At 40.8% G+C, this 14,285-nt stretch overlaps 1 protein-coding gene across 3 annotated transcripts in view; it reads left to right on the top strand.

Moving 5' to 3' along the window:
• The window catches only part of FHOD3 (formin homology 2 domain containing 3), a 783,635-nt gene that overhangs the window by 96,514 nt on the left and 672,836 nt on the right, over positions 1–14,285 (top strand). For all 3 annotated transcript variants that reach the window (XM_019520693.1, XM_019520685.1, XM_019520696.1), the window contains exon 3: positions 13,028–13,092. In XM_019520693.1, coding sequence (XP_019376238.1) covers positions 13,028–13,092 — 65 coding nt within the window. The remainder of the gene's footprint in view (positions 1–13,027; positions 13,093–14,285) is intronic.

The following is a 14,285-nucleotide window of genomic DNA, read 5'->3' as shown; positions in this document are numbered from 1 at the left end:
GGTGCCCCTGCATCTGTGTGCAGAGTGAGAGTGGGATGTGCCAGGCTCTTCCTGGTCGAGGGGGCTGGGCTGGGGCTGCACTTGGGGCATGCAACATGACGGTGGTGCTGGGAGTGGGGACTACGGTGAATTTTGGGGTGGCTGCAGCCCCCCAAGCCACCTCCCAGTGCTGTTGTCACATGCCCCAAGTGCAGCCTGGCCCAGCTCCCACTCGGAAGAGCCCGGTGCTGCCCCAGCCCTAGCCTGCAGTGGCAGTCTGCCCCTCCCCATGCACAGATCCAGGAGCACATGCCCCCAAGTCCTCCTGAGGTGTGCATAGCAGTGGGAGCCACCGCCTCCTGACCCCTGCCGCTCCCCAGATGAGCTGCGGCTTTATCCTGTGCCCCATCCCACCCCAGCTGGTCAGCACCTGCCCCAGCCCCAGCCTCACTCCATCCCTCACCACAGAGCCTTGATCTGTGCCCTCCCACAACTTTTCCGTCCCCTCCTTGCCCTTCCCTCAAAACAAACTTACCAGCCAGACCCAGCTGCTCTCCATGCTGTCAGGCTGAGCTCCTGGCTGGCTGCGGCTGTGTTCATGCATGAGGCATTTATCGGCCACATTACAAAACACTACATCAGACAAAAAACGCTGATTGCGCATACTCTCAATTTTCCTCATTGTAGGTGCCAATCCAATATGGGACCAATGTATTGGTGCACCTCTACAAAGGACAAATACATTCTGCATGAACATACACAAAATTATATGTTAAGCCAAATGGTAAAGGTGGTGGTATTTATGTGATTCTTCATGCATGGAAGCAGCCCAGAGGGAAGGGTTATTTAAAATTTCAACTTTAAACCATGACAGTGAAATCACAGTCTTTTAGTTTGGGGCAGTGACCCTTAAATTCTGCCAGTGTAGAGCTATTCATCGGCATGCAGGGTGGGAGGTTTTATGTAACTGATCCATCTCAAACTGAAACAAAGCACATGTACTTATAAATCATGTTATGTTTAAAAAAAAAAAGATGCAACAGTTATACTGGTCAGAGGTGAAAAATGACTGAGCATTACACATCTTGTGCCTTTTGCTTTAAAAGAAAAAAACTATTATTTTGGTCTTTCAACAAGGAGGGGGTATAAAGAAAATATGTTTTTAATTTGAGGTTTGTTCCCTCCTTCCACCCCAAGATGTACTTTTGAAAACCAGTCAAGCCAGTAATACAAAGCTAGTTCTTTTCTGTTACACAGATTACTAGCTAGAAACAACTGGGCAGATCTCCAGTTCCTGGGTACTTTCAGAACAGCATTAAAATTGCAATTAACCTCTAAAAATGGCCCGTGATATTCAGGCCCCAGTTCAGGAAGTTACTGAAGCACATGCCTTGCTGAATTGGGACTCTTACCACAGCTTGGTGGCTTCTATAATTCCGTGAATAGAGAATTTACCACATAATCTACCTCTTGCCAAAGCGTTGTGCTCCAGTGATTCAGTTATTTTATTAAATGTTTCTAATCCTCATGGATATGAAGATAATTTTAAAAATATGATCTGAATATAAATCAGTGCAGTAATTTTCTCCTCTCAGACAGCAAACAGCTAGACACAGTCTGGACATTCTTATTCATCACAACAACATGTTTGAAGTGTAAACATGGTAGTTTCATTGTCAATATTTTACTGGGCACGTTCAGCTAATGCACTTTTTCTGCCATCCCACTCTTTTTTTTTTGTTTTTTTTTTGTTTTTTACCTAACTCTTTCTAGCACTCTTTACTCATGTGCTACAAGTTCTCCGTTTCCTGAATTCAGCTGCCAGAACCTCCAGCTTCTCTTCCAAACTCTGTGATGCAGCTGTGTTGTCAACAGCACATTTTTTGAAGACTGAAATGATAGGGACAGTATGTGACAGTACTTGCTAGACTCCTGTTGTTTCATATACAGTTAATTAAAAGCCTTGTTTCAGTTTAAGTAGCTGCAGGATCTGCTGGTTACAGCATCAGGGTGCTGCGTCCTTATAGAACTTGGCAACAGCATTTAGGTCGAACTGGTTGTAGTGCATGAGGCGCATTGCTCCTAATACCAGCAGATGCTCTTCTTAGTGGGTGTATCTATACATGCAGTTAATGCAACACAATAAACTCTGGCACAGTTCACTTCAGGGTAAACTGCTCATGGGTGCAGTATTTACACGTGCTCCCAGGACAGCAGCAATTTGAGCTGTGGTGGAGCAGGCCTGTGGCAGTTTATGCTCCTGGTCAGCATCTGCACATGAGTCTCAGTACATAAAGTACTCCTCCATAAGATCGTACTGTCCCCAACAGTACTGTCTTATGGCGGAGTTAATTATTTTACTGCAGCTTAATACTGGGCTTTACTGTGGAGTTAATTAGTCTACTCCACAGTAAAGTGCACATGTAGGTGCACTTTTGGCTATGTTTGCTTTGTTCTTTGAAACTTCACATAAGAGAAAAAGCAGAGGCACAGAGAGTTATTTCACAGCTTTTTTAGATAATAGAACATGTCACTACTTGTAGACTGGAGGTCAAATATACTCTAAGCCACCTGCTCTGAACTCTTCCCCTCCTTTCCCCCCCCCCATACTGTTGGACACTCATTTTATCTAACCCCAGAGAGCCGGATGAAACATCATTTCAGGCCCTTTGGGATCCAAAGCAAGGTCCTTTAATATCAGAGGTCTAATGCCGGGCCCATTGAGCTATTGCAGCCTTTTAATTTCCTTTGTTTTGCCTCAGCATAAATTTTAGAAGCCCAGTGCCCAGACTTTTGAACTCTGATCCTCCTGATGCTTGCAAACCCTCCGAGACTAGTAAAAGCAGAAAAGGGAGGAATAAAAAACTGGTTTTGAGGCGCATGTGCCAGAGCAGCCGTCTGTGGTGGGTGACAATGGCTTGCCCAGAGCTTGGGCCAGCTGCAGGAGGCAGCTGGGAGTCTGAAAGCAGCTATGTCAGGGCCCATGGAGCCCAAGCTTAGCTTGTTGTTGGCAGTGGGTGCACATGCACCTTGGGATGGATGGTAGGGAAGTGGCTGGAGCTGCGCTGCCACAAGGTTTGGGCCACTTGTGGATCTCCCATCATCTGTGAATAGCACACCAGTACCTTACAAACTGAGAAAAAACACCTGTAACCTCCATCTGCTGGAAAATATTGTCAACCCCTGCCCTAGAATCTCTTTGTTGTCTGATTCTTCTTGTGACCTATCTGTTTCTAGAGATCTGCTAGAAGAGATTATGGCAGGTCATGCTAAGTTGCCAGAAAGCCAGTACATGATGGTACTGCCCTATGAAATAAATGATGAAGGGCTGATAAAATAAATGCCTTTCTCTCTGTGGCTGAATATGTGAACTGGGTGGAAGTTCATATGGCCTTTTAGAATGAAATAAAATGTATTTCTTTGCATTTTGGCTGGAATGGGGTTGTAAACCTGTTTAACCATTGTGTATTATTGTATTGGAAATGGGATGTATGAATTAATGCCAGTAAGACTAAAATCCAAATACACTTACATACTTTCCCCTGATCTTTCTCACGAGAATCATGTTCTAGATTCATTGAAATCAGTTGAAGTTGTTGCCCATGAGCACAGCTCAGTTAAAATTTCCAGAAAACCCACATCTCTGCTTGATAAACACTGAGTTAAAGGTGATAAACATTCCCTGCTGGACAGCTTGGTGGGGGTGGGGAATAATCAGAGCATCCACTGGGGGCCTGGCCACCCCACTCAGTCTGCCCAGTGGAAGGGAAGGGAGGGCTGCTTTAATGCCCACCATCTTCTAGCCTGAGCCACTGCAGGCATGTCTGTTTGGGTTACAAACTGATTTAGCCTGCAAAGATTGAATCAATTCAGGCTCAGGCTTTTTGAATGTCTGTCCCTAGCCTGTATGCTTAGGATGAGCAAAGTCATCACAGGTGTTAGAATTGGCTTCTGACTCCAGCAGGCACCATCATGTGTACTCCTTGATCAGGATTTTGCACTGAGCCCACCTAGATGGTATCACACTCTTGTTTTATTCTTTCTGCCTGTGCTCTGATTAGCTCAGTTCTCAAATTCTGAATAATTATGGTTCTGCACCCATAATGGAAGCTTATTCTCTAGCTCATGGCAAAATAACTATATGCTCAATAACTGGCAACTTCAAGAATCATTATAGCAAGAAATTCTCAACAGCAAAGTTTTACAGTACAGTAGCAGGCAGTGCAGAAGCGGAAGCACTTACTCCATCTCATTTTCTTGCCAATATTCCTAACACAAAGTGCCATGATAGATGCTTAATTGCTGAAGAGGACAATGCTACTATGACATGGGCATCTTGTAATCTCTCATCAGTCATGCCAATCATAATATATTTCTGGGCTACAGGTGAACCATTCAAGCAGTACATGTTTGCTGAGGATGTTTTAAAGAAAGTAGCACCACTGAACTGGTGTAAGTTGCTAATAAAGCACCTGGAACCAGAGTTTGTTGAAGTGCTAAACCAGTTTTTAACAGCAGTGGCCTTTTCTGCAGACCTATACAGTCTAGGTGAAAAAAAGAAAGAAAGAAAAGGCTGTCTCATTTTGAAGAGAATTAGCCGTGTAGGAACTTAAGCTGAAATACCTTTCACTTACACATAATAGACAGTTTTTCCCCAGGGGTGACCTGAAATAATTGGTTTAATTCACTAACTGCATTTCATACTTCTAATATTATAACAGTTAATATTTGTGATTTATAAATTAGTTGTGAAGGTGCATCATGATTTGATTAAAAAAAAAACCAACCTGGATCCAGAACATTAAAGTTGTGCTTAATAAGTTTGAGGTGTTGGTTTTGTGTGTTTAATTAAATTCAAGTTGCCTCCTTATTGCAGCTTGATACAGATACGAGCAAAAAGTTAATCATCAAATGAATAAGAAATATATATTTCACTATTTTATAACATACTAAAATGTAGGATTTCTAACAATCCAAATATGTTAAGCTACATATTTAATACACACATGCAATCACACATTTCCCCCCACACACGTGTGTGTGTATACACACACATATATACACATGTATATATGTGTGCATACACAAGACACATATATATATTATATATTATATATATATATTATATATTAATGTGTGTGTATAGTTTATGTTTCTAGGAAACACATTTACCAAATCTGCTGCAAAAACTGTACTTGGTTGTAAATTTAAATGTTTTAATTGTTATATCAACCAATGAATATAGTGGAAAACAGAACTGGGTTGGTAATTTTAAGGCACTACTGGAAGACATTAAAAATATAATGATGAAAGTAGTATAAGAACTTTTAGAAAATATAGTAACATTTTAAGTGGGAAAGGCCATTCAGAATTCTTTGTGCACAAACTGGGCTTATTAGATCTAAGGAAGATAGTATCTGAAAGTATACAAATTCTCCAAACTGAATTAAGACCTGCTTTTTAGAATGAACGTTTAATTAGAAAAATAACTTGATATATCAACCATAGTTCATGATTCTAAAATATTTAGTGTGGGCTTTCTCAGAAGACCTTGCTTTTTACTGGGAATGAATGCCTAATAAAATTAAAGCTTTGAAAATTCTAAACACACAGTTAAAGTCTTAAGACTTTGTTTCATATGTAAACTTTCAAATATAATTCATAGAAGAGGTGGAGGGGACTTTAGTCATTCTTCTGCCAGGATATGGAAAATTTGGCATTTAATTTATACTTTTTTTCAACTTTTTTTTTTGGGGGGGGGGGGGTTCGTGACAGGCAGTTTCTGCCTACCTCCTCAGGGTTTGTACTTTGATAGGATGAAAAAACTAGGGAGAAGTAGAATGGAAGTATAAAGTATGTTCATGTCTGCCACTGGTGACTGGTGGGGGGGGGGGCCCATGCTCCCTCTGATATTGGCCTCTGACTTGGCACCACTCAGGATGGGGCAGTTTTTTTGCCACCTGGGGGTGGAGGGGAGGCACAGAAGTATACGAGTGGATGGGTGGCTTTTGTCCTGTTCCCGGGCCTGAACACAAATTGTGCCTCCCCAGACTCAGGAGGCACCAGTCACCCCTGATGTCTGGAAATGTCTTAATGGAGCTGCTTTTGTTTTCATTTTAACTCTAGGGCTAGGGATAGAAGCTACACATAAACTGGTTTAAGTGATCAGAAACTGGTTTAAACCTGTAACAGAACAGATGTTCAGTGCACATAAACCAGTTTGAAAATGGCTGACACAGGTTTGAGATAAACCTGGTTGAATGTAGTATCAGACTTAACTGATCTGGGTCAAACCGGTTTATGCAGTGTCTATCCCAGACCCCTTGCTGGTTTAAGGTGAACCAGACTCCCCCAGCATCCCAGCATGCTCTCTGGGCTGGGCAGGGCTCTCTGCTCCACAGTAGCGCTGGCCCTTCCATTCTGCTCTGTAGCTGGGGCAGCAGTGGGGCATGGCCAGAATTATCCTGCTATGGCTTCTGAGGCAAAGGGACAGAAAGGGGGTTAATTCCTTCTTCCATCCCCTCAGACTGCAGCTGATGTTTGCTAGCCTGGCTGCACCTCTGTGGCTGGCCTGGAGCCAGGCAAGGAGGGAGTTAATTCCTCCCTCTCTGCCCCTTGCCCCCCACCCCAGGGTTTCGCTGCAGTCTCCACAGCTTGCAGACAGCCAGTCAGTGAGGGGGTTTATTCCACAGTGGGGCTGGGAGAGGGAGGTGGGGTGAGGGACACTGGCAAGGGCTGCTCTGCCCTGCCCTGCCCAGCAGACCCTGGTTGCAGTCCCAGCTGGTGAGACAGGAAAAGGAGGTTGGAATAAACCCCCTCACTGCTTGCACTTCCAGAGCACCCTGTCCCACAGGCGGATTAATCAAAAACAAATTTTTTTTTTTGGACAAAAATCTAATTGGTCTAATAAAAGATGTCACCTCTACCACAAGCTCTGATTCCTTTTGACTGTAAGGAGATACCCTGCCCTCAGGATTATGTAAGATTTATGCAAGGCTTTTTCTTGTCTTCCTGGCTTACATTTTAAGTTAGACTAAGTTGTGTATGCTGTATTTTACTGGGCTGTATTTTACCTTAGGCAAAGATTTTTGGTGGTTCCCTGATGCATGCTTGAGGCTGCAAATTGCTGCATTCAATACTTGCTTGCTTCAGAGAGAGGACTTTTTCCTCACCCCCACTCCTCAGGCTGGCAGCAGCTGCCTACCTCCTCTACCATGTGAGTCCCTGACTGGGGCCTGGCCATGCCCCCTCTGCTACAGCAGGGAGGAGTGAGCCTTGGAGGGTGTCTCTCTTCCCTCCCCTTTGACCATGGCTAGCAGGTGTGCTCTAGCGCCCCCCAGCTTCTGGCTTGAGCCACTGCAGGCATGTGCCTAACATCTAATCCACTTGCAAACCAGTTCACTCTCTGCAGGTTAGATTAACCTGCAAAGATTGGATCACTTCAGGCTCAGGCGTTTTGAATGTCTGTTCTTAGCCTTGCTGTGATGCAGTCTTGCTTAGCTGGTACCCATCACTTAGACCAGCAGTACCTTTGAAAGGGCTGCGCTTCATAAAGTCCAAGGAGTAGCAGTGTAAATATCTCTGCTTCAAAATTCCTAGGAAAGGAATATGAACAGTTGCTTTTCTAGTTGCACTGATTTAATGGTGAGAAAAGCACAAACATTATATTTAGATAAGGAACCACATCGCCTGATGGGATTTCATTTTCCACGTGTGTAAGTTGTTTTTTCTGGATGATGTCTCTTCATTTCATAGGCAGGTGCTAGTTTATGTTGGGGAGAAAACATACATTTTAAATTATTCCTTTTTAATTGTGGTCAGTTCAAGATTTTATGGTACTATACTAAGGGCACCAGAGAACACACAATCCCACAACACCAACACAGGGAAAAGGCCTGTAGTAGCTTTAAGTGACCAGAGTACCCCTGTGGTACTGGGCAGTTCTAGGGGCTGTCTGTTCCTCACTTACACAGATGTCTCAATTATATCACACTCTGGGAGCTGGACTAGTAGCTGCAGCACTGTTTTGAATCTGTAGGACTGCATGCAATGGCATTCTGCTATCATGCCTTCCCACACTTAGGAAGACCAGGGCTTGCAAGGGGATCCTTGGATGATGGCCTTAGGGCTGTCTACATTTGTTAGGAAAACCACCCTAAGCTTTTAGGGCCCTTTTTACTTAGCATAAAGGGGTTGAAACTGATTGGAATCTTATCCCTGGTCTATTTTGCACTGTTTGGCTCAGGATTCACCTTAACCCTGAAACCTCTTCCCCTTTTATCCCAGGTTGTGTTCATTTTGTGACCTGTCACTTGCTTATTGGTCATTCATTACATCCCCCATCTTCTAATTTCATTTGTCTTCTGCCAATAGCAGTGTAAAAATTATACCAGAGGATGGGATGCCATTACCATGCTGAAACATTCTCTGAAGGTTATGTTTTATAGGGTTGTTTTTTTCTTTTTTTTTTTTTTACAGTTTAGTACCTCTGAGGCAAATAGTTTGTGTCTGCATTAGACTTTCCTAGCAAAGTTGCCTATTGTCCAAGTAACTGATTACAATGTTGCTTTTGTAATTACACTAGTCTTATAAACACCCTTGGTCGAGGTAGATCATCCTTTCATGCTAAGACCCAGATCCAGCAAAAAGCTGAAGTGCATATAGGTTTAAGAATGCTGATAGGGCTAGACCCATCGAAGTCTGTGACATTATTCATGCACCTAAAGTTATGGACATGCTGACAATTGTACATACTTAAATGTACCTTTTCTTTTGATGACAAGGTGTTTAGGATTTCTAACAGCCCTGAACTGATACTGTTCCATTCACTATTATAAGAAAGGGTTAACAGTTCTGTCGAATACTTATAGTGTCACTTTTCTCTTCCTCAGACCCATGCCTTGCACTGAAAGGGTAATAATACTGTTCGTACAAGGTTTGTCCATAAGTCTCAAACCTGAAGAACTGTTCAGTATCTTTTTCCCTCCTATGGATTCCAGTCAGTGTTGGCTGTGAACTGAAGGACTCAGGAGGTCAAAAAGTCTTTAATTATGCAGTTGGTCACGGAACAGTGTAGGAAGATCATCCATTATATTTCTTGGCTTCAGATCATGAATACATATTGGATACAATGCTGCTTTTGTTATTACACTAGTAGCATGTGTCCATTAAAAATCAACTCCTCAATTATGTTGTTCCTAAAAAAGGAGCATACTGTTTAATTTGAATTGACCCCAATGTGTAAATGAGGATTAAATGAAACCCCTTTCATGTGTAATTATGACATACTCAGTATGCACTAGGGTTAATGGAGTAAAGTTTCTCATTGGTGCACATTTGAAAGAAAACATTTATGGGAAAAGGAGTTTGGTTTGCTTGTAGTTTTCTGCTTGCCTTTTACTGTTTCTGTAATATACATATACCAAAATATATTTGTTTGTCCTGGATAAAGCCCTTATTTCACCTTCTGTTGGGCATTGCAATATAGTCACTGTCCAATGTTTATGCAGTTGCTTTTCTGGGGACATGATTGTTATTTCAGAACTGAGTTTAATTTTTCCACTGCATGATCCTAGTAGAAGTAAAAAAAAAGGTTATGGAGAGATATTCTTTATTTAAACTTGATCATTAATTAGCAAAAGGGTTAAGGAATACTGTCGCACAGAGCAGGCAAATGGATATAATTATATATTACACAATTCTGAAATTGTGTTAAATTTTTCAGTTAGATTTTCTCTATGCCAAAGCATTATCTTATAACTCTGCTATCATTATTTTCATGAGTACATCTTGAAATTCTTCAGCAAGGTAAATGTCATCAGTGAACTCTGGTATTTACTCTGTTGTATTTCAGAAGAATGAAGACACAATACAGTTCATCAGATGATGATCCATTCACTGAATTATCTAATTAGCACCAGCTAATTGTTGTAAATGGGGTTATAACTTGAAGTGTAAGTCTTTTTAAAAATGACTGTGGTCATTCTCTCTTTTTTTGTCTCAGTGACAAACACTCCCCTACTCCTCCCTTCTCCACTTCCTCCCCCCCCACTGCCCCACCAAAACCCCCCCGAAAAAGACGGTATTGTCATCCTATAACCAGATCTGAAAATCAGGTGGCATTCTATCTGCCTCATGCATTAACACTTTAATAAAGATTCTGTAAGTTATCTTTGCAAACCAAACTAGACTCCGTTCATTCTTATGTCACTGACTTTGCGGATGTAGTGCTATATGTTTACATTCACGTTCAACATTAAATACTTCTCTTTAATAAGATCCCTTTGTTGCATCCTCCCTTTCCTTTAATACCGTCATGCTCATATTTGTTAAATAGTTGATCCTCCTAGGTAGCTAGGAAAGATGTTGAATAAGTACTGTCTGAGGAGAGCAGAATTGACTGGGAATTGATATCAAGTGATTAATCAGAACTGAGAGGAAAATGATCAGCTGGCACGTGGGTGGACTATTTGTGCATAGGCAAAAAGTGCCTTTCTTATTTCTGAGTATTTCTAAGATGTCCAGTATTAGTGGAATGAAGAATGGAATTATTGTTTCCTGTTGAAACAGCAGAAAGCAAATAGCTTTATCTGTGCTGCTGTCACCAATGTGGCTGGCAGCAGTTAAATTAACCTGACGACTCATTTCTTCTCACTGCCATTGTATGGCTTGCAGGATAAGGCAACCAGGATAGCCTATGCATTCCTTTCCATAGCAATTTACATTTTTTTTTGGATCTTTCTCTTATGCGTTAATAATCTCTATTTAAATAGAACATTTTATTTTTAAAATTATTTTTTGTCAGCTTTATGGCCACTGGTTGCCACATTTCAACCTCTTTTTATTGTTTGGGATTGTGTATTCTGGCAGTGAAAGATACTAAATTTTAGAATGGACCTTTTTTTAAACAGTATATTTCCTAGAAAGAAAAGATACCACTTACAGTATAATAATGTTCGTAAATCACTTAAATGTTTATTATCTGAATTCACTGTTTGTTTGTTTTTACTGCCCTTTCTGTTTTAGATTCTTACCTACCACCCATTACATTTTCTGAGTGGCTTGCAATCTTTATCTTCACGAGACCAGGTGGTATGGACAGAGGACATGCTTTTATGCCCTTCAGATGGAAGATCTGAGACACGGCAATATTGATCTCATGTCCGCAAAGATATTTAGACTTAAGTACCTTTGTAGATCTGACAGTAGGTGATATGTCCAAGGTAACACAGGATATCTGTGATAATGAGGAAGCGAAATTAGGTCCTTCTAGTCCCAAGCAAGCACCCTAAACACTGAACCGTCTTAGTATCTTTTTTTTGTGGGTTAGTTCTCTCCCACTCCTCCCACCCCTGTTTTGTCAGTGATAGCAATGCAAAAAATGGAGCTTAGAAGGTGAGTTTTTAAATTTCTGAGATCCATAATCCAAGTATATGCTATAAGAAGAGCACGGCACAGTGATATGAATAAAACATGCCAGTAAATGTTACTAATTTAACCATCTATTTGCCATCTTTAATTTCCAACTGTGCTGAAGAATTTTGCAAATTAGATATTCTGTGAGAGTTATTTTGCCTCTGTGGTAGAAAGGGACGGCTGTACATAATTTACAAGAGACAAAGTGCTGAAGGTTATTATGTTCACTGGAAACTGCAGGAGGAATTTAGGTAGGCAGATAGTACAGAAATTGGAACTTCTCCAGAAAAAATGGGCTTAAAATCTTTGCTATACAGAACAGATGTGGGTGAATAGTATGTCAGTGCTTGGCATTTCAGAAGACCTGCAGAGCAAAAACAGTCTTAGACAAGTTTTTCTACATTGTAAAATTTCATTGTATACCACTGTAAAATGTGCATGTGATAGGCAATGGAATATAAAGGTTTGATTTAAATCTATGAGAAATCATTACAAGAGTGGCAGTGTACCTTAGCTATGAGTATATAAACAATTCCATTCTAACCCGTCTTCTCAGTCACTTATATATTTCTGATTTTTCCTAGGCCTAGTGATTTCAGGTCTGTGTGTCTGTCTCTCTCTCTATAGATATATATGTATATATAGCCTGTTAAATATATGTATATATATTTACCAGGCAATACTGTGATTCTTCTCTTTGATACAGGCTACAACCATACCTTGTATCAGTTTTTTTTTTAATCCACAGTTCTTTCAGAAAAAAGGAACCTTTGCTTATTTTTATAACGAGGAAGGAATTACTCTCTTAGAAAGTTTGCCAGGAAAAATATTATATATATAATATGTATATGCGTGTATACACGCACACACGTGTGTGTGTGTGTGTGTGTGTTTTTCCTGGCAGACTTTCTAGGAGAGCGATTTCTTCCTTGTTATTAAAAATAAGCAAAACTTGCTCTTTTTCTGAAATAACTGTGGATAAAAAAACATGATATAAGGTATGGTAGTAGCCTGTGTCAAAGAGAAGAATCACAGTATTCCCTGGTGAAACATGGTTTTGATCTGGTTAAAGTCATGATCCATTGCAAATTGCCCTGTGTTTATATGTAGGCAGCTAGGGATAGAAATAGCTCCCTGAGGTCTAGATCCCATTATTTCTCTTGGATGTCTGAGTGGCACTTTTAGGTACCTATGTCACTAACCACAACCCTGTTCCATTCTGCTCAATAATCACAAAAGGACTATGACATCCAGACGTATTATGGTTCTTCATTTTGATGTGGAATAATACCTAGATGAAATGGGCTTTAGCTTGTGGGGAAAAAAGATGCATTTTATTGATATGGGAATAGTAACTGGCCATATAATTAAGTACTTATCAAAATGGGTATGAAAGAGCATGTGGACAGAATTAAGATAATTTAATGTTATCTTTTCCTGAAATGCTTAACAATGAAAGGAATAGTTATGAAATATTTTTATGAAGGTTGAAACACTTCACTGCTTGTAATCTCACATCATTAATGTGAGATTCTTGAATAATCGTGTTAAATGACCTTGAGTGTTAAGGGTCTACTCTTCACTGTTTTGAATGCTTGGCATGAATATTTTCCTTTTTTTTTTTTTCCCCTAGGAGGGGTAAGAAGCACAGTATAATTCTGAGAACCCAGCTCTCCGTGAGAGTCCATGCCTGCATTGGTAAGTGACATTCCATACACTTACCAGGATGGATGGCCAATAAGAGAGAGAGAGTAGTCTAGGAAATGAGTTTTACCAGAATATTAATTAAGCTTGTTTTGTTGAAAGGTGGGATAAAGGATCATATCATTGTCACCTGTCTTTGCAAAGTAAAGAAAATTTGGCCTTTTTTAGGGATGGGAAAGTGACAAATGTTGGCATTTTCTTCTTTTTCTGTATGTCAGTTTTCATAATTTATTTATTAAGAAACATAATGAAGCTTTTGGTATCTGTCACTGTAAGCTGGGAGTGACATTAATGATGTGGTGTGAAGACACTTAAAGCAAATGATGTATGCTGAGTCAAGACAGACCAGAGAAATTGCTAGTGACAGCAATTCCTGTGTTTTAATAGCACGTAATATTTAATGCTCAGAATCTTGCAAATCTTGGTCGTGCACATTGTCATTATTATGTCATTGATTTGAAAGGAATTCTGATTAGAATATTGCTGCTGTGAGAAAAGCTAAACAGAACTAATATTAAAATGTAGTTCAGGTGTACCTAAGTGATCTCATGGTGCCAGAATTGCATAAGGGGTGGTTCCTTTGCCATTGCATGTGTGGCAGAGTAGGTGCATTGCAGTGAAGATTTCTGTCCAGCTCACTGTACAGTACCTCACTTAGGATCATAGAAATGTAGGTCTGGAAGGAACCTCACAAGGCCATCTAGTCTAGCCCTCTGCTCAAGGCAACCCCTACCAAGTGTGTATCCAGCCTGCTTTTGAAGGAGATTTCACAATTTCTGTACATATCCTGTTCCTATACTTGACCACCCTCATAGTCCAAAAATTCCTTCTAATTTTGAATGTCAGTTTCCCCTGCTGCAGCTGGAGGTCATTGCTCCTAATCCTGTCCCCAGTGGCCAAAGAGAAAAGCCCCATCTCCATTCTCCCTGTAATTTTTTTCAGGTATTTGAAGACTGTTATGCAATCCCTCCTTAGTCTTCTCTCCTCCAGACTATATGACTCTAGTTCTATCAGCCTTTCCTCATAAGTATTGCTTCCCAGGCCCTGAAATCATGTTTGTTGCCTTGTGCTAGACTTGCTTCAATCTGTCCACATCCTTCTTGAAGTTTGAGGCCCAAACTGAACACAGTACTCCAAGTGAGGCCTCACCAGTGCTGAATAGAGCAGAATAATTATTTCTCTTGATT

This window comes from Gavialis gangeticus, unplaced genomic scaffold (genome assembly GCF_001723915.1).
Source record: "Gavialis gangeticus isolate Ggan-Ray unplaced genomic scaffold, GavGan_comp1, whole genome shotgun sequence".
Lineage (NCBI taxonomy): Eukaryota > Metazoa > Chordata > Crocodylia > Gavialidae > Gavialis > Gavialis gangeticus.
This window is presented reverse-complemented; position numbering and strand designations above follow the sequence as displayed.